The 24,846-nt window shown below is 46.0% G+C and overlaps 1 protein-coding gene across 3 annotated transcripts in view; it reads left to right on the plus strand.

Moving 5' to 3' along the window:
- FLVCR2 (feline leukemia virus subgroup C cellular receptor family, member 2) overlaps nt 1-24,846 on the plus strand; it is a 63,372-nt gene that overhangs the window by 17,675 nt on the left and 20,851 nt on the right. The window contains exons 1-3 of one of the 3 annotated variants that reach the window (XM_012656207.1): nt 3,349-3,373; nt 13,265-13,406; nt 16,430-16,570. In XM_012656207.1, the coding sequence (XP_012511661.1) occupies nt 13,352-13,406; nt 16,430-16,570 (196 nt within the window). In that variant the 5' untranslated portion in view covers nt 3,349-3,373; nt 13,265-13,351. Of the gene's footprint in view, nt 1-3,348; nt 3,374-13,264; nt 13,407-16,429; nt 16,571-24,846 lie in introns of those variants that run through there. The other 2 variants (XM_012656205.1, XM_012656206.1) reach the window with 2 other exon arrangements.

Consider the following 24,846-nt stretch of genomic DNA (forward strand, 5'->3'; position numbering starts at 1 on the left):
CCCTTCCCTTGATTCTGCAGAACCAAGGGGCTTTTTCTTTGGCAGGTGATTCACAGGTGGGAGGGCACCCTGCAGTCCTGGGGCCCAGCCAGCCTCTCCTGCCTTCTGACCTGATTACAGGCGTCTTTCCTTGTTTCATGCTGTGCAAAAACTTGAGCCTTTCACCCTCACTGGATTCAAGATGAGGCCTTGTCCCAGCATGAGAGCAGATAGCAGCACCATCTGTGTTTGTAGAAGGGGAAGATGGGAAGTGAAGATGGATTTTACTTGCTTTCCAACCTCTTTGGATTAGACAGCGTGTCTGGAGCCTCATGGTGGAGCAGTGTTTGCTTTGGCTTCCATCCGACTCCTTCCCTAGAGAGGAGTTGAACACAAGTCCCTTTCAGTTCCAGGAGACTGTTGTGATTGGGCAGCCCTGCCGGCTCCGGGAGGGAGGGCACAGAGGCTGGGACAAGGTTGGGGCTGGCTTTTCTCCTTTTATTTTCCTTCTTCTCTCCCCTGAAATTCCTGATTTTTGTGCAAAATGACTGGGTTGGCATAGCTGGGTCTCCTTTGGTGACCCTAGGGGCAGCTATCTGTGCACAGGGCTATTTCCTGTGTCTGTCTACTCTGAAAAATGTAGGAAGGGGGCGGCCATGAGTCACCCATGTTAAAGCAATGTTGACCTTTCCTTCTAGATCATTCTCATGGGCTGTTTGTTTGGGGTGTAGCTTCCCCTTGAGCAATCCAGGCCTCCTCAGACCTTTGTCATGGGCTCCCGGTTTGGTGCTGGACATGTATGTGGAGGGACCCATTCAGGCGCACCAAGGAGTCGTTCCTTCTCTGCTGAGGAGCTAGGCAGGAACATACTGTCTCACGCCATCCCTGCCTCGAACATGTGGGGGAACCCAGCAGCTGAGAATTCTGATTTCCTTCCCTGGGGTGGTGGAGATCAATGGTTTCTCAAGTGTGGTCCATGAACCTTCAGCACAAGAACCATCTGGGTATTCATTAAAAATGCAAATTCTTGGACACCAGAGCAGACTCGAGGCTCTGGGTGGGACCCAGGAATATGTATTTTTGATTCTGCTCCAGAGATTCTGATGCCCAGTGAAGTTTGAAAATTCCTGCCTGGTGTGAAGCCATGGGAGCTGGACCCAGCAGCCATGTCTGGGCCTCCAGCAGGACACTGGTCCTCTTTGGGCATCACCTTTGTTTTCCATAATAAGAATGGCTGCCTCGCAGGGTTGCTGAAAGTGAAATGAAGTGAAAGTTCTTAGAATCAAATAAACCCTCTGTAAACATCTACTGAATCCACATGTCTTCTCCCTCTCTGCCAAACTCATGTTCTCCAACATTCTTTCTGATGTCAAAAAAGGTAAACTGAGGCATGACACATTTTTTAAAGAGTTTATCTGCACAAACAACAATTCATGAATCAGGCAGCTCCAAACTAGAAGTGGTCGTGGATCCTCTTGAGTCTTAGACAGTGTCGTTGTGGGACGTGCTGCTGCATGGTGCCTTTTGGAGCCTCAGCAAGGTTCCATGGAAGAGAGCAGGAGGGCTGGGAATGGAACACCAGGAGTCCTGACGGTGGCCTCACTGCTGATTAACTCTGTGGCTTCGTGTTGCCTAAACTCAGCTGTGAAGTGGAGAACATGGCCTGGCCCTCTCGGGGCTCTGCTGCCTCGTCTGTGCTGGGGGCAGCCTGCCTTTGGTCTCACTGGGTTGGTTGGGTCGTTTTGAAGCTCAGGGAATACGGTAGATGTGCAAGGGCCTTGAAAATGGTGAAATATTGTGCAAGTAGTGACTTGTAGTGCCCTTTATTTCTATTTTTTTGAGACAGGATCTTGCTCTGTTGCCTGGGCTAGAGTGCAGTTGCATCATCATAGCTCACTGCAGCCTCCAACTCCTGGGCTCATGCAATCCTCCTGCCTCAGCCGCGCAGCAGTTGGGACTATAGGTGTGCACCCCCACACCCAGCTAATGCTTTTGTTTTTTTTGTAGAGATGGGGTCTCACTGCTGCCCAGGCTGGTCTCAAACTCCAGGCCTCAAGATATCCTCCTGCCTTAGCCTTCCAAATTACTGGGATTACAGGCATGAGCTACCACACCTGGCCTTCAGTGCGCTTTCTTGAACTTAAAAAAAAAAATGACTCTGGACTTGCCCTTTGAGAGGAGAATAGAAAGGGCTTTCCTGTACATGCGTCACATCCTATGTCTCTGTGACGTGCAGCCTGGGCTTAGGGGCCACGCCCTCCAGGTAGAGGGCCCAGCATTCTTGCCTTTGTAGTCAGCTTGTCGTTCAGGATAAGCTCTGTCATTCCAGCTGTATGAGCTTCTCGCAGAGCTCTGGGTTCCAGAGCATCGGTCTCATCAGTAAAGAGGGGAGGCAGCCACCTGCGGATTTGGTCCCTTTGAGCTGGGCCCTGCTGCAGCTCCGGGACTCCTGTGGAGCATCCTCGTTCCCTTTGCTTTCGAGAGGCTCACAGCTTGCTGCAGAAGGGCCTTTAGCCAAGGAGCGGCAAGAGGCAGCTTTTAAGTCAATATGTGCCTCGGATGGCTCCTCTCTTCAGTGTAGGAAAGTGGTGGTAGCACAGCACAGAACTGATTTAGTCCCCACCCTCAGGAGAAACAGGGCCTGGGAGTGAGAAGTTTTCTCCTAAGGGCCTGGTGGTCCTGGCCTTACCAAGTTCTCTCCCAGGCCCTCACAGTTAGCAAGTGCAGTGATCAACAGTAACGAGTGGGGATTGGTGGGGCTTGGACAGCCCTTGTGAAGACGTTAGAGCCCTTAGGAAGATGCTGCAGTTCCTCTGTCTCTCCGGGAGGAGGGAACCTCATTATCTGTCCTAGGTATGACTTGCTCTGTATTCTCATGCTACCTCACAAAAATCCATGGCCTTTATCAGGGAGCCCCATCTTGGGCCAGATCTCTGTCCCTTGCAAATAACCCACACAGGCCCCTGGCCATCCAGTCTCTGCCTCTGCTGTATTCTTTCCATGAATCCTTCTTGTCCTGGATTACACCCCTCCAGCCAACCTCCCTGTGTCTCCCCAGTTGACAGCAGGCAGTGTGACAAATGAGATCCAGTGCATGAAGGCTCTCATCCCCCTGGCCTGTCAGATGGTTTTTTTGAGACAACGCACCACAGCCTTTATTTTATTTATTGAACAAATATTTATTGAGCATCTACTCTGTGCCAAGCAACATTCTGAGCACTGGGGAGGTAGCAGTGATTGGGAAAGAAAAGGTCCCTGTTCTGGTAGAGTTCACATTGGAGGGAAGAGAGGTTAAACTGTAAGCCAGTCATTCCAGGAGTGACTAATGGTGGAAATGTCAGACCAAGGAGGAGAGGAGGTGACTTCAGAGCAGGATGTTGGGAGCTGTTTTTGTGTAAGTAGGTCCCTGTGTAATTCCCTAAATAACAGGGCTAGATCTAATGATCTCTCTTTCAGTGGTGTTAGATAGGGTGACTAATCGTTTTCTGGGTATAATAGTTTTCTGTTTCTTTCCAGACTTCTCTCTGGGATCATGAGACAGGATTACTTAACTTATGAACTTGGCTTCTTAGGAAAAAGCTACATGGGGCCTGCCCTATCGCTTTCTGGAAGTGCACACTTAAGTGAGAGGAACTGGGTCTTGCCCATCTTTGAAGCAACAACTTCTCCAGCCAGTAAGTAATTGGCCAGGTCTGAGTTTCACCCCTGAAAATTGGCCTGGGAGGGCTGTCACCAAGAAAGTCCATTTAGGCTTAAAAGAAAGCGTGGGAGGCTTAGGAACATGGGTTGTCACATGAACACCCCTTTTAGGAATGGCATCATGTTGCCTTGCAGACTAAGGAGACAGTTCTTCTCCTTTGGGCTGTTTTATCTGTCAAAGGGCAGGGAGTGGTAAACTCAAGCCAGGGGAATAACACACAGGACCATAGAATCCATCTGTTGGCTGTTGAGTGCTGGTGTCTGGGACACAGTTGGTGGGAAATGCCAAAGCATTTGAATGGAGCTTTACACGTTGCCTACTTCAAATGTGAAAAATTTGGAGTAAGTGAGGTTTGCATCATGTGACCTTGGCTGGCCGAGTGGTTCAAAAGACACCCACTCATTTTCCATCCTTCCCAGCTAAGTCATGGGGGAATTCTGGGAGCTTGTGGCCAGGGACTGTCAGCACAGCCAGCCAGAGGGACCTTTGGGTGTTGAAGGCAACAGTGATTTGCGCTCTCACTGAAAGGGGAGGCAGAGGAGGCTTCATTGCTGCTCTCAAAGTAGAGCTAGACTGACCCTTCATGGAGTTCACCATGAAGACAGGGTCAAGGGAAATGCACAACCCTTAAAAGGAGGAGTGGGGGCAGCACAGAGGCTCCCGAGTTGACAGTGACTAAAAGCAAGCATAAATACTAGGCTCGGCTGAAAAATAAAATAAAACCCTTTGTCAGCATTCCTTTTTTTTTCAATCAGAAAAGTTTCCCTATAGAACTCATTCCCCTCCCCTAAACTTAGCAACTTGTCTGTTTACAGCGTAGGGTATCTCTGCTCTTCAGCTACCTAGCACCCTGCAAAGATGAGGAGGAAACCCAACACCAAGGCTGTAGGTCAAGATCCAAAGGTCTACCATATAGATCATAAGCTGGGTGAGAGTGCGCTCCTTGCCTTGCATCTGTCTCCTCCCTTACTTTTTAGCAGGGCACTTAGTATGCGGGGATGTTCAATAGTGAGTGTAGGCTCTGGGGTGGGGAGCCTCACATGGGAGGTCTTCCCGATGTCGGGGCTTCCCTATGTCATTCCACCTTGCATCTGCTTCCTTTAGGTGGTAAACTCTTGCAGTACAGCAAACTGCTGCCATGCCCAACATGTGTACCGTGTACTAGAGGAGACCGGAACTGCTCGAGTTAGGTTTGAGCTACACAGTTGTAAGAGTCATTTCTTCATTCAGAAAATGTTTCCCGCATGCCATCTCTGTTCTTGGCATTGTGCCAGGTGCAGAATGGGGAAGGGTCACACAAGGAAATGTTAGTCAAGGTCCCTGTCCTCAAGGTGCTCACAGTCTGGTTGTGGAGATAACACACTAAATGTAAAGAAATAAAGCTAAGTGTTACATAAGAACAAGAAACTCATAGGGTGTAACTATGTTTTGTAACAAACCAGGTGATAGCTGGAGACACCTGTCCCCAATTTCTTCCTCCAACAGCCAGATGTTTGGGGGCATCTTGACAACAGAACTGAGCATATAAGACTGGAGGAATTGTCAGGTCTTTGAGGGCAATTGCTCTTCTGTGACATTCACCTTGTCCATCAGGGGCTTTGGAGTCAGGTGGCCATGGGTTCAAATCTCCTTTCTGTCATTAGAAGCTGGGTTACTTTGGGCAAATTACGGTGGTTTTCTCATCTGTAAAAACCAAACCAGAGATGATGATACCAACTTCAAGGGGTTGTTGTGAGGGCTTAAATGAAATACCGTGTGAAAAATCCTTTAGCATACTGCTTAGCACATAGTAGGTACTTAGTACGTGTTAGTTTCCTTCCTTCTAATTTGCATAGCACTTAAGACCAGAGCCCCTGGTCTAATGGATAAGAGCAATGACTCTAGTATAGTAGCGTGGGCTTGAAGTCCAGCCTCATCACTTACTGTTATGTGACCTTGAGCGAGCTACTTAAATTCCAGTTTCCTCAACTTTAAGATGAGGATTAAAAGAATATATATATTTCTACAGTGCTTAGGACACAGACTGTTGTTGCATGGTGTGCACAACGTATTGGTTATCATTACCATTTTTTAAAATTTCAAAATATTAAGAGGGTACAAATGTTTTAGTTACATGGATAGCTTTTATAATGCTTAAGTCAGGGCAGTTAGTGTGCCCATCACCCAAATAATGTTCATCATACTCAATAGGTAGGTTTTACCCCTCTCCCACTGCCCCTCCCCCCTTCTTGATTTCCAGTGACTTTTACTTCCCTCTGTGCCCATGTGCGCCTATCGGTTAGTGCCACCTTATTAGAGAGTACATGCGGTATTTGTTTTTCCATTTCTGAGATACTTCACTTAGGATAATGGTCTTCAGTTCCATAGCTGCAAAAGACATTAATTCATTTCTTTTTATGGCTGAGTAGTACACCATGGTGTATACATATCGCATTTTGTTAACCACTCATGAATCGATGGGCACTTAGGTTGATTCCACATCTTTGCGTTTGTGAATTGTGCTGCAAGAAACATTCGTGTTCAGGTGTCTTTTTGATAAAATGACTTTTTGTCATTACCATTAATATCTTCCCTAGGAATCAATGATTGTAGGCTGTCCTCATTTCAATAGTGAGACTTCCTGCATTTTCCTAACCTCTTTTCCCCCAAAGGACAGAGGAAACTAAAGAGTGGAGGTCGGGCTTCACCAGCATAATCGCAGCTTTGAGGGCAAACCCTGTGACTGGGGAGGGGCTCTCAGGAAATCTGGAGTTGACTGGCTGCGACCTGCTTCCTAAGTTCTTAGAGACCTAAGCTTAGGCTTTAAATCCATAAACCCCTTTCAGGAGTGATTTTCCCCCAAATCAATGGATTGTTCTTGTCCTTGAAGGCCTGCCACCTCCTTACTCCTAAGTTTGCCTTTTCAAAAGAAGCCAAGGGCTTGGATTTGGGGATTTCAGAAATAGTCATACGAGCAGTCTTTGCACACATGTTATTGCTCACCATGGCCTTTTCCTGGGTGGCTGGGGGCTTGTTGTCATGATTAAACTCAAGCCCTGGGTTCTCAGTTCTTCAGTATCTTCGGGACCCAGCAGCCACCTTGGTCTCTCCTTGCTTCTGTCTGGGACATCCACAGACTCAGCCCCAGGACCGCCCCCAACCCAGTTGAGCCTCGTCCACAGGCCCAAAGGCAGCTTGCCTTGTAGTGTCTTCACTCTAACATGGTCCCTTATATTCAGGACCCTGGAGCCCTCATTCGTGCTCTGTTTTGCCCAGATCAGTTATTCATTAGCAGGCGTCAACAAACATCTAAGTGACACTGGCCAAAGGGTAGAGTGAGGTATTTACAGCACTAGAAGTATGCATTGGAATGTGCAGGCTGGCCTCAGTAGCACCATCTTTGTGATGTTTCCATGCACACACCAGCATGTAGGGATGGGCAATGAGTGTGGAAGTCACTTCCGTGGAATTCCCAATGTGGATGTGGTCCTGGAAAACGGAGCTTTCGTGGTAGCCTTCCCGCTGGTGGCAGTGCCCTCCATGCATGAGACACTAGTGCCAAGCACGTGGCCCCAGGAGTATTCAGGCATATTTTGTGTGGAATACAAATTGGGCATACTGTATTTTAGTACGTGTTAGTGCCCGTAAATTCTGTATGCACTTAAATGACCCTTTACATAGCAGCATTTCTTTACATTGGTCCATGCAGCTGAAGTTTTCCTCAACTGCACCACCCTGTGAACTTAGCTTCAGATTAATCTATAGGTCCCAAGAGCATTGTTAGCGTACATGAGATATGTAGATATGCACATTTACCTAGTCATCGCATCAGGTCAATGTCCTTTGGGGAGGATGGCACCTCAACAAACAGGCTCTCACCCACAGCACTCATTCCTCTCCCAGGCATGCCGTGCTAATCAGAGGAAGGTAAGCCCACCCTCAGCCCCAGGGCTGGGCCCCGATTGGCTGAGTCAATCAGCTCACTCCTCTCCCCGGGACACAGACACTGGGTAGGGCTGGACATACTTTCTTGGACTCAGGCTCCCAGGAGCTAGTGCCCCAGTGCTGAGTCAGAAATGTCCCATGTCCCATAAATATGTAAAATATGTATCAATTTTTTTAAAATCCCCTAATTGGGTCAGCAGCTTTCCCTACAACAGGGCCCTGAGGTTGAAGGTTTCCATCCAATTTCGTCTCCTGATGACCTAACCTGGGGCTCGCCTCGCACCCATTCTATGTTATTTTTAAATAAAACCCTCACTTCTCCTCCTTTCTACCTCAACGTTCCTCAGAGACATTATCATACGAGTATAGTGGTTAAGGGCTCAGGCTCTGGGATCAGAAAGATCTGAGTTCAAATCCTAGCCCTACCAGTTACTAGATGAACTGCCTTGACAAATTAATTCACCTCTTTGTGCTTGTTTCCTAATCCACAAGAGAAAGACAGCATCATCTGGCTCATCTGGTTGGGTTTCACTTCCTCCCTGCACACGCTCACACAGCAACAGTGACAGGCAGCAGAGGCTACTGGGACTCTCAAGATGCACCTGGTTTATTTAAAGCAGTTGTGCAAACCATCCCACCCTCGTTCTGCTCTCTTCCTTCTCTGGCTCCTTCTACATGCACTTTCTCAATTCTCTTAGTCATATTTGACACCGTCCTCTCACACCGACTCCATCCCAGATCCTCTGGTGGAGGGTCCTTTTAAAATCAGAGCCACATAAAAGATAAATTAGGGTTCAATCTAATTGAACTGCTGCTTCAATTCAGTCTAGTTGAATTGACTGCGGGCTGGAGTGCTGGCCTGATCATAGCTCACTCACTGCAGCATTGAACTCCTGGGCTCAGGTGATCATCCTGCCTCAACCTCCTGAGTCGCTGGGACTACAGGTGCACACCACGACACTCAGCTAATTTTTCTTACTTTTTTTATAGAGATGGGCTCTCACAGCAGCCCAGGCTAGTCTCAAACTCCTAGCCTCAAGCAATCCTCCTGCTGAAGCCTCCCAAAGTGCCGGGATTACAGGTGTGAGCCACTGCGCCCAGCCTCAGATGATCAATCCTAAAGCACAGAGCTTTCGTGGAAGCCCTGGGGTCCTCCCTTGATGGCCTGGCCATATTCTGACCCCGTGACCAGCCAGGATTTAGGAGGGCAGCTTTGCGCAAGGGTTCCGAATCAGTTTTGACTTAGGGCTTTATCGATGGTGGGTGGGGACAGGGATTCTGTGGACCGAAGAGCCAGTATTACAGGTGTGTTGTGTTTTGTAATGTGTTGGGTGCGGGAAACTTACCCCAGATGTAACCTGATGGTCTCTGTTTTTATTCTTGCTCTACCAAATGCATGAGCCGGAGTGACAGGTGATACATCACACAAAGTATGGCTTCTTCTTGTCGCCCCCCCACCCCCGCCCGCCCCTGCAAAGCCCTCAGGCAGCACAGACACGTTTTGAACTGTGACATGCTCCTGACTACTGACATTGCAGCAGCATTTAGTGATCACCCTTGAGTTTGCAGAAAGGACAAAAATAAAATAGAAAATGTACATTGAGTATCACGGGGTACCTCCGTTCCTTCATTCATCACGTTTTTGCCAAAAACCTTTTTTTGGAGGTGAAGTAAACTATAGTTATTAAGCTTATGTAACTTCAGAACTGCTGTGTGTTGAAACTCCAGCTCTGATACCTATAGCTGTGTGACCTTGGACAAGTTACTTAACTTTCCTGCATCTTGGTTTCATCATCTATAAAATGGGCACAATGTTAGACCCCTCTTTCAGGGGTGGTTGTGAGGATCGAAATATTCCATGTCAAGCTCCATACATTTTACTATGATTAGTAGTATTATGTGCCAGACTCCAGAGATAAATGGGAGCCCCGCCCTCGTGGAGCTTGTAGTCTGGCTGGGGAGACATATAAGTTAAATAATCATACAAATATAAAATTAGCTATGCAGTGGCCTAACCTCATGTGAGGGATCAGAGACATCTTCCCCGAGGAAGTACGACTCGAACTCTGACCTGAAGGATGGCAGGAAGGGCATTCTAGTCTGGGTAGAGGAGTGGGTGCAAAGTCCCCGTGGTCCTCAGGTATGAAGGGGCTTTGAAAGAAAGGAGGCCAGTGTGGCAGCATCCCAAGGAGCACGTAGATGACCAGGGGCAGACCAGTAGGCAGAGCTCATGTGCAAAGCTTTGTAGGCTGTGCTGGGATTTTTACCCCTAGTTTAAAAGCAAGGGGAAGTCACTGCAGGGTTTTAAGCACAAGAGGTACGTGGTCTGATCACATTTCCCAAGGACTGCTGGCTACAGGGGAGAATGTGAGGAGCAGAGCCATATGGAAGCCATCCAGAGGCCTGAACCAGAGGCCAGTGTCTCCCCCAGTCCCTTCATGGCGATAAGGATTGCCTACATGTGAAAATACTGGTACTCAGGACCCACACAGACCTGCAGAATGACAGTAGGATTGGGGCTGATGACCTTTGTCATCAGGCAAGCTTGGGAAATGCTCTGTGGGATAGGTAAAAATGAAAAGAGCCTAACTCCACTTTAAAAGCAATTTTTAAAAAGTAATTTCCAAAGAGCTGAGACTGTGACTTGGTTTGATTGTGAATTTTGTATTTTGCTCATGACTTTATGTGTGGTTGATAATGATACAACTAGAACAAGTGCAGGGACCTAAGTCAACTCAAAACCAGCTAGCGGTGATTTTCAGTCATTTATGTTCCCAACCCAGGTCTCTGGGTCTTCTGTGAACACGGGAAAGCTGCCAGCACCACCCTCCAGAAGTGGTGTTCTCCCACCTCTTTGAATTAATGTTGTACTGACTTGGGCTCCAGGTCTCTGATTTTTACCCTAGAGATATCTTATCAAATGGTGACAGCACTCAAATGGGTGAAAATGTAGACTTCTGTGTTGACTAGCATCATGCAGACATTTCATGGAAGGTGGCAAGGTGAGCCTGGGTTCTGGGGTCAGACTGAACTGGCTTAGGGTCCTAGTTCTTCGGCTACCTGCCTGTATGACCTTGGGCAGAGTGCTGAACATCAGTTTTCCTCTCTTTTTTATTGTTGTAAAGTTATTGGGGTTACATTAAAAGAGAAAGTATATTACATATTCAGTACATCGTAGATGCTCAAGAAAATGGTAGATTATCCTATCTCCTCCCTACTTTCACATACACACATTTTTTTTCTTGCCACTGTGGATACAGTGTAGAAAGAAACTGGACCCTAAAGGGCAGACTTGTGTGATATTCCCAGCCTTGTGTAGATAAGATATTCCACCAATGTCTGTCTGTCCATCCATCCATCCATCCATCCATCCATTTCACATGAATGAGTACCTTCTACAGGACAGATATAAGAACTAGGAACTAGAAATAGACTAGTTGACTATTCTGTTTCTAGAACACTGCTGTCAAAAAGCAGGAAAAAACATATCTTGAAAAAACAAAAGAGACAGAAGCTTACAATCCACTCCCTATGTATTGGTTTCCCACACCGGGCATGCAAGTACTTACCAAGCCAACTTCCTCCTTGAGAAAGGTTACTGGGACAAGCGTTGCCATCTGGCCAGGGGTTACTGCGGGCCTCTAAGCCCTGCTACTTCATCCTGACGGCTGCAGAGGGCTTCGAAGCTGGAGCTGGAGTGGAATAGCACTCACTCAGGCTTAGTGTGTGGATGGGGTGACCGGAGTCCAGCCCCTGAGGCCAAGGCATGCAGTGTAGCACGAGCTGGGAGGATTTATTGATCCAGGCAAAGGATTACTGGGCATTAGTTTATCCTGTATCAGGGTCTCAGGGTTTTTATTTTCCAAACAGAAATAAAAGTCACAGAGCCTTGGATGATGTTGGTATCATCCCTCAGTCTTGCAAACAGAACCCTCCGAGACTCTACTTACTTTCTAGGCTTCCAACTCCAAAGCGGTTAGGACGCCAGGTAGACCTGGAATGGGCCCATGTTCCCAGCTATGAAGAAGGTCATATTTGCCCCCCTATCTACGGCTGGTTTTTACCCTGAATCAAAGTCTTGGCGAGCAGCAGTTAAGAAGCCTGACTCTGACAAACCAGCGTGACCAAGGATCAGGTAAAGCTCCAAGAACATGGCATAAGTTTCTCTTCTAGAGAAACCTGCTTTCCTGGTCTTTTTCATGGCTTTACCCCCGGAGGCCCTTCCTGCCAGGCAGAGCGGAAGAGGCACTGGCCTAAGAGGCCAGGAGATCTGTTTTCTCACCTCAACTCTGCTAGAACTCTGGGCGACCCTGGACAAGTCTCTTATCGAGCTTAATTAACCTCACTCAGCCTCCGTTTGGCCCTATAATTATTGAGTTATGCTAGAGGCTTACAAAAGTCCTTTCAAACTATAGCATTCTATCATTGCAACACGCAAATATAGCCATTTGTGTTATCTTTTGTATGTTTGTTTTACAATTTTTCTTGCCGATAGATTATAAAGCTCCTTGAAGGCTGGAACCCTGCCTTATACATCTTGGTACCTCCTAAAATATCTAGCAGAGTGCTTTGCACATAGTAGGTGCTTTAAAGGTGTGTTTGGTTTATTGATTATGTATTGGCATAAAGAGCCTACACGGGGCCTATTGATGATGACTTTTATGAATATTCCAGAACTGAGAACCACTAGTAACCAGCTGAGTGTAATTGACCAGTCAAGGCGGTTGCAAACTGGCCGCTGATGAATGGTGTGATGGTGTGGAGGGAAAGCAAATTGCTCCTCTGCCCGCAGTTCCTCTCAAGGGCAATAAAGGAAAAGTGGGACCTTAAGACAAAGGATTTACTCATCATCCTTCACTCTTGGAATTCGGCACTTGCCTGAGTTCACAAGCTATCTTCCCAGTTTCTGCCTTGATTTATGTATGGCAGGAGGGCTTTTCAGAAGCATTTCTGACCTCAGAAACACCCAAGTCACATTATCTGTCGGGTCACTGGAGTCTGGACTCCAGCCCAGATATGAGATGTTTTCATTTGTTGGGGGGGGCGCTGTTTATAGACATTTTGCAGGTGCCCATGTCTCGTGTGTATAAATTTATGCAGTTATGCATGACCTCACACTGCACATGCTTTGGAAGTTGCTAAGTTATTCACACGATTAACTGAAACTTTCATGTTTGTAAATGCTAACAACTTTAGGCTTCCTACTCTTACTGAATGCAAGTTCTTGGGGTTGTAGGGCATAGAACTTTTCTCCAGCTGGTCTCTCTGCTCTGGGGTTAACAGATTCAATGAAACTAAAAATTTAAATATTAATAGCACAAGAAAAAAAATCAACATTGTTTTACTCTACCCCAGAGATGGGCATATAGATTGTTCATTAGTTTGCAACTAGAGAAGAGCCAGCCTGCATTGAGACCATCAGCTATAATGTTTCCAATAGGCATCGATAGTGAGGATGCTCAGAGGTATGTATGAGTCCAATAGTCAGTCAAAAGAAAAATTTCTCTAGTATCTTGAAGTAGGGAAATAATCCGTGTTTGGGTTTAAGGAAGGAATGCAAGTTGGGAATTATGTTTCTCATGAGCAGTCTCTTTAGATTTGTGCTGTCACCCCTTGGCCGCTGGTAACTGTGATTAAGCATCTCTGTCCTGTCTTCTACAGCTTGGAATTGCGATTGGGTTCTTGGTCCCTCCTGTTTTGGTACCGAACATCAAAGACCGGGACAAGCTTGCCTACCACATCAGCATCATGTTCTACATAATAGGTGGTGTGGCCACTCTCCTCTTCATCCTTGTCATCATTGGTAAGGACATTAGTAGACTGATGGGTGGGGGAGGGGGGCAGGGGGTTCTGCTGACCTCGGTGGGCCCTTGTGAATGTGCTCCAAAATACCATGGACATTCACAGAAACTGGAGGCTGGTCTTCTTATGGCCTTCAAATATCATAGCCTGAGCAGTTGCCCCTGGTACACTGCTAGCTGGTCCTGTGCACTTTGCTAGCGGCTTAGGAAAGGTTAAATTGTAATTAACGGTTCCCCAATCCTACCTCACCAGAAGTAATGGGAAGACTGCTGGTCCTCTGGATGAATTTCCGGTGAGCACCTACAATATTACAGGCATTTGCTAAGCATGCCTCATTTCATTTAGTCCTCAACACCCCTGTGGGTGGGGTACCATTATCAGTCCTGTTTAACAAAGAGAAAAAAATGAGACCTAAGGGAGGTCGACTAACCTACTCAAGATTAGATAGCTAGTAAGTGGCAGAGATTGGATTCAAGTCTAAGCGTGTCTAACTTCCTACTCTAACTTTCTGAAAAACAAAACAAATTGACCCACAAAACACTAATAATCTCATAAATTAACCTGACAATACTTGGGGACCATATTTCTTTAATGATTTTTTAAAAAATTATAAGAATAATATATGCTCATTATGGAAAAATCTATACAAAAAAACTTAAAGAAAGGAATGACCATTATCTTTATATGAGTCAATCCCAACCACCAACCTCAGATAACTGCTATCAATATTTTATTTATTTATTTTTTTGAGACAGAGTCTCACTCTGTTGCCCAGGCTAGAGTGCCATGGCGTCAGCCTAGCTCACAGCAACCTCAAACTCCTGGGCTCAAGTGATCTTCCTGCCCCAGCCTCCCGAGTAGCTGGGACTACAGGTACATGCCATTATGCCCCACTTTTTTCTGCCCCAATTTTTTTTATTTTTGGTAGACATGGGGTCTCGCTCTTTCTCAGGCTGGTCTGGAACTCCTGATTCAAGCAATCCTCCCTCCTCGGCCTCCCAGAGTGCTAGGATTACAGGCGTGAGCCACTGCTTCCAGCCTTACTATCAATATTTTATGTGATGTACATTTAATCATTGAAGTGTTTGGTAATAGAACTTTATATCCTCTTTTTTCAGCTGAATGATGTTATAAGGGCTGTGGTAAATTCAGAAACAGCATGGTAGAGATTTATGTTTTCAGTTAGTCGCCTGTCTAAAGGTGAACCAGCTTTCTTCCTAATACCTGAAAGTTCCACCCGAAGTATTAAAGGTTTCATTCCTGTCTGCTGGCCCCGCCTCCAGAGTCCAACAGTTCTGTCGTTGTGTCCCTCATTTACCTGTTCTCACTGTGTCATTTCCTCCCTGGAGTCCGGGATGAACAAAGGCTGCCTGCTGGCTTTTAAAAGCTGGCAGAATGTCTTAGACAGAGACCTTGGTGCTCCTGGGAAGGTAGGAAGCCAGGGAACTGAGGAAGACAGCAAGGAAGAACCACACAGCAGGGCCTGGCCGCCAGACTTTGAACATCCAGCTCCAAAGTTTTGTGTTCATAGCAGATGAGGGCCAGGTCCTTTGCAGTTGAAAACCTGGAGGTAGAACTTCTCTATGTTTGGCATTTGATTTTCAAGCACAGATAATAGCTAACTGAGTAAAGAACTGAAAAATCTTATCGGAATTCTGGTTGTGGCTACCAAATCCTTAAGCCAACACCTGCTGATGCAGAGATAAGTAAGCTTCTTCCTTGCATTCTTTGCACTGATGGAAGGGGAGGTGGCCCTGCAAGACAATGGCTGAGAGGCCCCTATGGGTGGAAAATATCCAGGACTATTTCCGGAGGAGGAGGAAGCAGGGGCTCTGAAGTCTGCGCTGGGGTGTTTTCTGGGTGGGGGCCCCTTTGATCTGCTGAGAGAGTAAAGCTCACTTCCGGAGCTTCCTCTAACTGGAGACAGTCTCTTGACCTTTCGGGAGCTTCTCAGGGCATGTGGGGAGGAGATCAACTTAGTCAAACAGCTGGCTAAACTGATCTGCCCCCCAGAGAGCGGATGGCAGTGAGTGCAGTCAAAATGGTCACAGCAGTGGTACTGAAAACAGAATATAAATGGAGTGGTTTTTCCACTGTCCCTCTCCGGCCTTCAAATCAGAGTGTCCCCCTCAGGAGGAGCATATGTTAATCTTGTCTCCTTCATGAGGCAGACGGCTGATTCTGCCATTGAGAAACTCGAAGTAGCCTCCAGGATTTTCCTACAGAAGAAAATCCCTTTCACCTATTCGGGGGGTACTTACTGGCCGCCGTGTGCCAGGCTCTGTGCTAAGCGTGGGCAGCACAGTCCTCGTGCCCTTGGGAGGAGCTCTGGCGCTGAGCTCCTAACACGGCCACGAATCTCAGAGCTTCAGCTTTTGCTTCTTTTCCATCCGTGCGTTGCTAGTGTGTGTTTTCATTGCTCTGTGGTATGTTATTTGCTGGTTATTACAGAACTCCTTGGTCTTTGAACGTTGCCTGGGAGGCCCAGTGGTTTCGGCCTTCCAGAGGCCATTAAGAAAAGAGTAATCAAAGGACCATTTGCCACTCTGGGGAAGCTGAGGGGGGAGGATCGCTTGCACTCAGGAGTTAGAGACCAGCCTGAGAAAGAGTGAGACCCTGTGTCTACTAAAAATAGAAATATTAGTCTCTACTAAAAATAGAAAAATTAGCTGGGTGTGGTAATGTATGCCTGTAGTCCCAGCTACTTGGGAGGCTTAGGCAAGAGGATCACTTGAGCCCAGGAGTTTGAGGCTGCTGTGAGCTAAGATGACGCCACTGTACTCTACCCAGGGTGACAGAGCAAGACTGTGTCTTAAAAAAAAAAAAAAGACCATCTGCTCAGCTTCAGATAATGAGAAGCAGTTCAAAAGGGGAGGCTGTAAAGGATATAATCAAGAATGAATATTTCCTTTGGCACTCTGAGCTCCTTATCAGATGATGCAGCCAGCTCTTGTCCCTGTGGAGCGAGCTCTGCTGGGGTGGGACCATGGGAAGTTTTAGTCATCTCTGTTTCTTTCCTTTCAGTATTCAAGGAGAAGCCTAAACATGCCCCCAGCAGAGCCCAATCCCTGAGCTATTCCTTGGCATCCCCTGATGCTTCGTACTTAAGTTCCATCGTCCGGCTCTTCAAAAACCTCAACTTTGTGCTGCTTGTCATCACCTATGGTAAGGTACAGGCGTGTCCAGGAGTGCACTCAGCCTGGAACGTGAGATGCCAGGCCTGATGTGTCTCTGTGTCTCACTCTTTCCAAATCCCAAATGTGCACATAACATTGTTGTTTAGGGTCAAAAAGGGCCTTTGCATGTGCTTTAAAGCCCAGCTAGAAAATAATTCTTCCCATGTCAGGTTATCTGACAAAGGCTTATTGGTCCGTCAGTTCTCATCTCAGTATCACCTCTGTAGAGCAGTATTAGGTGACTTTCTCTTTCTTATCATACTATTCCTTATACATCTTAACACTTAATCATTTTTTAAAAAACCATTTCCAGATCTATCTCCCCACTAGACTGAGCTCTGTGAGAGTGGGGCTTTAGTTTTCCATCTTTATACTTCCTCAGCGTGGCCAGCTTGGAGTGGTTACTCCACCAGTTATGGAATGAATGAATGAATGAATGCATAGATGAGTCTTGCCACGTGAACCACTCTACAACCAATCCTCTCTCATCTGGTGACATTGATTTCTTTTTTACCTGAATGCACAATATCCCCCTTTCATTTCGTTTTCTTGGCTTTTAGCAAGATAAATTTGAATCTTTACTCTAGTGTAGTGGCTTGTCTTTCCAGCATGGTGTTTTTTATATTTTCTTTCTAACCTTTAATATGATTGTTGGATCAGACAAGGGAAGGACAGAGCCTCATGGCATTCCATTATAGAGTGTCCTGCAGATGAATACCAGTCTGTTAATTCAGTGGTCCCCACCTTTTTGGCACCAGGGACCGGTTTCATGGAAGACAATTTTCCATGGATGGGGGCTGGGTGGGGGGTATTGCGGTGTGGAGCTCAGGTGGTGATGCACAGCCTAGTTCCTAACAGGCCACAGGCCGGTACCAGGCCACTTTGGTACTCCTAGTTCAAGCTGCTACAGATCCACTCAACCGTACTGCTATTCAGCCTACATGTGACCATTTAATCCACCAGTTAAAGTTTGATTAAAATCAAGAGTTAACAAGTATGTAATATACTCAATAGCTGCACGAAACAAAAAAAAAAAAAATGAGATTGGTTTGACATAACTTTTTCTTAGTGAAACCACGGTTGGCTGTAATTTCATCTTTTCTATAGGCTCAAAAACCATTATTTTGGGAAAAACAAACAACAACCAAAAACCCATTGTTTTGTAACAATACCATTTACTATGTGCCATGTGCTTTTCATATATGATTTTTTTTAACTCCCACTATACCCATGTGACACAGGTAATGTAATTATCCCCATTTAGCAGATGAGGAAACTAAACTCAGAGACTAGATAATTAGCCCAAGGTCACACAACTTTTAAGTGGCAGAGTCAGAATTTAAATACAGATTTGTCTAATTCCAAAGCCTACATTCTTAATGCCTATTCTGTAATTGCCTATATGTCATCTTAGAATTGTGCCAGGGTTTCATTTTAGGCTTATCAATGTGTTTATCTGCTGACACACTAGATAAGAGGTGGTGTCATCCTCATAGAAAGGCGATCCCTTTTTTCAGGCATACATAAGAGTTAGGTGACCTCTCAGCTGGAATAGCTCTTGATGAGCAGATTAGTCTTCAGGGTCCCAATTCTTCATTCCTCATTCCCTCCAGTTTTTCAGTTCTCCCTAAGTATGCCTGTGCATTCATCCATAATATAAAGACAAAGTTTCCAACACTTAGAGATGTCCAACTAAGGAAGTTATGAGTTGCCCATCACTGGGAGGTATTCAAGCCTAGATGGGACAGCCATTTGGTTGTAGGGGATATCGGGCTATAGATGGATAATGAAACCAGATGATCTCTGGGGTCCCTTCCAAATTCAGGATTCCATAACTCCAAGAACTTTCTCCTTTCCCTAGAGTGAAATATCTTGAGTACATTGACCTTTGACCACCATAAACCTTATTGCCTCTGACGACAGGGTATTTGAGGCCTACCTTGCAATTCTAGGACAGATGAGTAGCTGATAAATGTTTTCTATGGCTGAAGATGGGGATAGTGGTGATAACTGGGCAATGGTTCCATTCTAGAGGCTGTGGTCTTCAGTGCTGGGGGCTGATGATGGCAGGGACAGGCGACACCCATGAAAGCAAGGGACAAAAACAAAATGTACCAGGGACATTTTTGTTCCTGGTCATTGAGGGTCTCAACTCTGTACCATGTTGTGGGGAGCAAAGCAACTCCTTTTCTCTTGCATGACTGGTTGCTTATATGGCCTTTAATCTGGCAGAGTGATTTTCATCCCGTACTTTTAGATACTCTTCCTTACCTATTTTGTTAAATGATAATTCAGGAAATAAATAGGAAAGCACTTCTTAAATTGTGGAGTAAGGACCTTAGAAAATCTGCTCCTCCATAAAAGCAGCAGGAACACTGGCAAAAAGTATCAAAATCAATTTTTTTCAGTGCTCTTAACCAAAGGCTTGCAACAATACAAGTAACGTTTATTCAAGAAAAATGGCTGAATGTCAGTTAAGTGTAGTGGCAGCTTTTTGCTCTGGTGCTCGGTAGCAAAGGAAAAACTACTCGAAACAGATAGTGTTTAGAGAGAAGGGGAGAGATCAAAGTCTGAACAAGAAATGGCCTCCTCAGCTAAGTTCCTTCCTGTATTTATTTCCAAGGACATGTGTGAAAAGGTCAGGGCCGTTTGCTAATTTCTTTAACAACACCCATATAGGTCAGCTGTTTTCAGCTGACCTTTGCACACAGCAAACAAGCAGCTTCCGGCAAGTGTTTTTGTCTATCCCTTCATTCACCCTGCTCACATTCTTTCCATCCATCCATCCTTTCTTCTAGGCCCAGCCCCCACAAGTAAGTATAGTGGGCTTTGTGTTTTAACTTGCCCTGTTCCAGTCCCCTCTCCCAGGCTCTGCAGTAACCTTAGCCAGCTGCCCAACAGCTATGGTAGCTGTGACAACCAGCTCCCTTGTATCCATGGTAGCTGTGATAACCAACTAACTGCCTCATAGCCACTGGAGGGAGCAAAACAGGTTTGGTTCTCCATCCTTGAGCATTACCACTATTTGACCTATCTGGCAGGTTCCTGGCAAAGCCCCATTCACAGGACTTGTCTTTATTTGACCTGACTTGAAGTTCGCTCAGTGGGAAAAGCCCTATTTCCAAGATATTTGTTGAAAACAATCAGTGGCACCATTTAACATTGCAGCTACCTAGTCAAAAATCTTGAAAGGAAAATCTGGAGACTATGACGTCCACAGGGGGCTTTGAAAAGTTCTGAGATGTTCTTAGGGATTTGGAAGTCCATATGCATGTGCAGAGCTGTGCAAATACTCAGGAAAGACCTGAGAAAGCCCTAAGAAAGCCTTAAACTCTCACCTCTGGCTGACCTTGAGCTCTGCACAAGCAGGAAGTAAAGGCTAAGGCAGAGTTGTCGACTGCCTGCTAGAGCTTTGAAGGTGAGCCCAATACCCACACAGAGCTCCTTGGTAAAGGTGGGAGACTTACTGGTTGAAGGTATTAAAGGAAATCTCTGTCCAATCATTAGCTTACCATTAAGAAAATGGGACAGAAACTTCAGTAGCTGTACATGGCAAAGAATACAGACTTTACACAATCAGTCCAGGAAAGTCACTACCCAAGAGCAGCAACAGCAACAAATCCTGGGGAGGGAGGAGAATTTCATGTCTTGAATTAACATATTATTTATAATGTCCAGTTTTCAACAAAAAATTACGAGACATGCAAAGAATCAGAAAAGTATATACACAGGGAACGAAAACAGTTAATAGAAAATGCCCCTGAAGAAGCCGAGACATTGGGCATAATAGGAAAAGATTGTAAATCAATTATTATAAATAGGGTCGAAGAATTAAAGGAAACTGTGTCTAAAGGATTAAAGAAAGCTTTGAGAATGATGTCTCACCAAATAGAAAATATCAATAAAGAGACAAAAATAAAAAAGAACCAAATAGAACTTAAATGAAAAATTCACTAAAGGGCCCAAAGTAGATTTGAAAAAACAGAAGAGAGAATCAGCAAACTTGAAGATATGTCAAATGAGACTTTCCAGTCTTAGAAAGAAAAAAGCATGAAGAAAAATGAACAGAGCCTGAGACCTGTGGGACACTATCAAGCATACCAAATATGCAAAATTGGAGTTTCAGAAGGAGAGGAAGGAGGGAAAGGGGTGAAAATAAATTGTCATCTAATTTGAGATAGCATCAAGCTAGAAAAACATTTCACTTCTCAGCCTCGGGAAGCATCTGACTCCATTATGCATAAATAGACTTTATTAACATTTATCTCAAAGGCCTGGGATTATCACAGTGAGAGTGAGTTAAACTAATATGGGTGTTTGTACACATTTCATTATCGTCAGAGAACCACAAGCCTTGTTTCTATTGCAGAGAATTGGACTTGGTGACAGGGCTCTTTGACAACAAGGAAATGATTTGTAGGCTTAATCACAAATTTGAAAAACGATTTATTGAGCCCTTATTGTGTGTTAGCTGTCATGTCAATTGCTTTATATGCATCATCTCATTTAATCTTCAAACAAACCCATGGCAGGTCCTTTATTCCATTTTATACTGAGGCTTTGAGAGATTTAGTTTCTTGCTCATAATAGGACAGCTAGCAAGCAACAGAGCTTAGATTTAAACTTCTCTCTGCCTGATGCAAAGCCCATCTTCCTAACCACTGCACCGTTTTGCCTCCCCATACAGAAAGGAGCCCCTTGGAGACGGAGTCAGGGCTCTTTTCTTAGGCCTACTTGCCTGAGTTTTCCTTTTGGTCTACCTAGGGTAGTATGTCTTTCCTCATATTCAGTCTTCCAGACCAGTTGCCTGGGGGTTGATTACTTCTAAAGTTAGGGTCTGGAGTCCTGGGGGCTTAGAGCTGGACCAATCATACATCTTTGGGATTTGGGGATGATGGGGTCTCAGCCTCAGTGTGCCTGAGGTTTACAGGTCATATAAAGGCAGCGTTTGGCACCCACTCTACCTGAGGATCTTTGTTTTCTTCTTCCTCTGTTTTTGTCCAAATGAAAACAAACAAAAAAACAACCAAAAAATCCTCTATAAATTCAACTAGATGCTTTGAAATCCCCCAGAATTTCGCTAAGCCTCTCAATGCCTCTGCAGTTTCAGGTTGGGTTTCGAAGAACGAAATGGTTCATACTTTTTACTTTGTACATATGGTGTCTGTATTTTGCTCTGAATTATATGCACTTAAGAGCAGGTAGCTGGGAATCAAGCAGACGACAGCATTTCGCGGGCACATGTGCTGGATGTGGGTAGAACCATCTCGGGGTAAAAGTCTTGAGTGCTGGTCCCGTGAGTTCAGAGCTGGCTCATAAGGAAAGGGTTTTGGTGTTCACTCTGCCAACTAATGAATGTACCACCTTCGCCCATTCTGTGCCGATCCTTCATCTCTCTAATACTCCCCACGAGTGCTCTGAATGGAAGTGAAAGCTTTTAATGCAATAGAGAGTAAATACATGGCATGCCTCCGAATTGCTATTGTGTTGGAAAACTTGCTGATTTCCAGCATTCTTTTTCTGGTCTGAAGTAGATTTCACCAAGTGGGGAGTAGCTCTCCTGCAGCGGGTGGTATTGTATTTGTAGCGCTTTCCAAGTGGGTCTTCATGCTGCTGTGTCAGCTGCACAGAGTGGAGGCGTAGTGGTAATTGAAGGCCTTAGAGAAAATCCAGGGTCCGAGTGTTGCTGGCCTTTCCCTAGGCTTTCGGCCATACCCATAGGGCTAGGGGTGAGAGATAAAATAAAGGCTATCCAGTTAAATTGGAATTTCAGATAAGCAACAAATACTTTTTAGGATAAACATATCCTGCACAATATTTGGGGTGTATTTATGCTAAAAAATTTATTCACTTATTTGAAATTCAAATTTAACTGAGTGTGTTGTTTTGTTTTGTTTTCCCTAAATCTGGCAATCCAGGTTAGAGGGGAGGAGAGGCAGGGGTTGGGTTTGTGCTTGATGTTGCTGGAATATCACAGCAATAAGAAACTTCCACCTCCTCAGTAAAATTCCCTCCCTCCTCTAAGTTTGGCAATGCAGGAAGACTCAGGACTGGAATTCCATCAGACTCAGACCAGAAATTCCATCAGTCTGCCAACATCTGGGACAGGGTGGGGCTTGTGATGTGTGCAGTGGGTGCGGTGAAGAAAGGAAACTTCCTTTGGCTGTCTTCTCTTTGTGCCTCTGGGTCCCGCAACACATGTCCTCCTCTAATGTCCTTGCATCAGTGGCATAACAACTACCATGTTGAAAAGAATTATTGAAAAGGCTCCTCTTCTAGGGAATGTCCTCAAGGGGAATTCCTTTTCCATGTCATGCTGCCAGCCATGGCTCCAGCTGTGAATAGTCTTCCCTCAACTTCTGTATTCCCAGGTTCCCCTTCCCTTGGGGCTCTCAAGTGCTTTACCGTTGTCCCACCTACATAGGCCTAGGGAGGGGCTCTGTGCCCTCTCCAAGACCCTGGCTTCAGAGTCGGTATAAAATCCTTCCCCTGATTCCTGGGAGCTTTGCTGACCCTGTAAAACAAGGCTTTGCTACAAAATCAGGAAGGATAAAAGTGAAACCGAGAGAAACCAGAACCCAGAGATATGATCTGGGATCAGTGTTTCTCAAGCTTCCCTAAGGACAGTTTCCCCTGAGGTGCTTGATTGAATGTGTGCATAGATTTCCTTGTCTCTCTTCTAAAAATTCCAATTTAGAAAGTCTGGGCTGGGGCCTGGAAACCTGCTTTTTATCGGCATTCCAGCTGATTCTGATTTGCAGGAGAGTTGAGACCCTTGGAAGCAGCTATGTGATGGGTCATTCTCGTTGCCTCTTCCCATCCCAGCTGCCTCCACGTGAGACCTAGCACCTGGGAGCCTGGGTCTGGCCTTTGATCTTCTGCGTTCCCTAGGCCATTTATTCCCAAACTCCAGAGATTTTAAGAAATGCCTGGTTTTTTTGTTGTTGTTGTTGCTAAAAATGCAGATTCCTGAGCCCCATTCCAGGAGATTCTGATTCAGTAGGTCTAGGGTAGGGCCCCGAAATCTGCATTTTTAAACTTTAAGGAATTCTAATGTCAGTAATCTCTGGACCATAGTTTGAAAAAAAATTGTTCTTGACAAAGGAGAGAAGGATACTCAGGGTGATGTCAGAGCCCTTTCTGCCTTCCTAAAGCCTGCCTCCTAAGTAACTGGGACTTCCCCTAGGGGACTAATACCAGGAATGACCAGGCCTTTCAGGGGAGATCACAGTTTCTCTGACCCAGCAGGCTCACCTTGCCAAGGATAATGAGACCTGAATATAACACTGTTACTTGTATTCCTGTAAGAGGTGCTCGCACAGAGGGCAGAGCATGCACTCCATTCCTGCCCTTCCACGTAGGATGCCCTTGGTTTGGGCAGTGGAGTGGACTTACACTGGTTGACCATGTCAGGCAACCTTTGACAATATGGGGAGGGACATCTAGACTGAAGATTGATTCAGAAAACACGCATAAGTTCCTAATTCCTCTAGGGTGGGACTGCAGAAACAATGGAAAAGGTTGGCTGCCTTCTAGGGTGAACTCCTCCTCCTCCTCCTCCTCCCCCTCCTCCCCCCTTCTCCCCTCCGACCCCCATTCAGTCTCCTGTGTGGCTGGCAGCGGGAATGGCTGTTGGGGAACCACACTGGTGTAGCTGAGACAGCACTTCCAACTTTAGCACTGTCAGAAAACCACCTGGAGGGCTTGTTCAAACACAGATTGCTGGGGGGGCTCTGCTGCAGGAGGTCTGGGTGGGACAGACCACATTTGGAAACTATTTCACTAAACCACTGAGTCCTAGAAAAACCACTCAGCCTTAGCAGTGTGGGTCAGCCCGCTGGGGACTCCGTTCCCTAGGCCTTTTTCAGGGTCATGAAAGTGCTGGTGTGTGTTTTGCTCACAGTCCTTCTGGATAATTTGCCTCTGTTTCCTGTGGATTCTGCCCTCCTTGTTCATCCCAGGTGGGGCCTGAAGCTGAGCCTGACCTGGAACATTCCTTGCCTGTTGCAGTGCCAGGCGAGGACAAGAGGCCTAGAGAGGGGAGGAGGTTGTTTTCTTCCTTCTCCCCTGTTCCCAGCTCCACCTCACCCTCCTTTTTCAGGAATGTGTCTCCTTGTGGGCCCTCTTGACTCAGGAATGGAGTTTGTCAGGGCTGAGTGTGTGGTATGGAGGTTAGATGGGTGTGCTTGCTGAGCACAACCTTGCTGAGATCCCACAGTCATCATGACCACCAGCCTGATGGCCGTGCTGACATTCGGTGACATG

The sequence above is a fragment of the Propithecus coquereli genome, unplaced genomic scaffold (genome assembly GCF_000956105.1).
Source record: "Propithecus coquereli isolate 6110/MARCELLA unplaced genomic scaffold, Pcoq_1.0 Scaffold5, whole genome shotgun sequence".
In the NCBI taxonomy this organism is placed as follows: domain Eukaryota; kingdom Metazoa; phylum Chordata; class Mammalia; order Primates; family Indriidae; genus Propithecus; species Propithecus coquereli.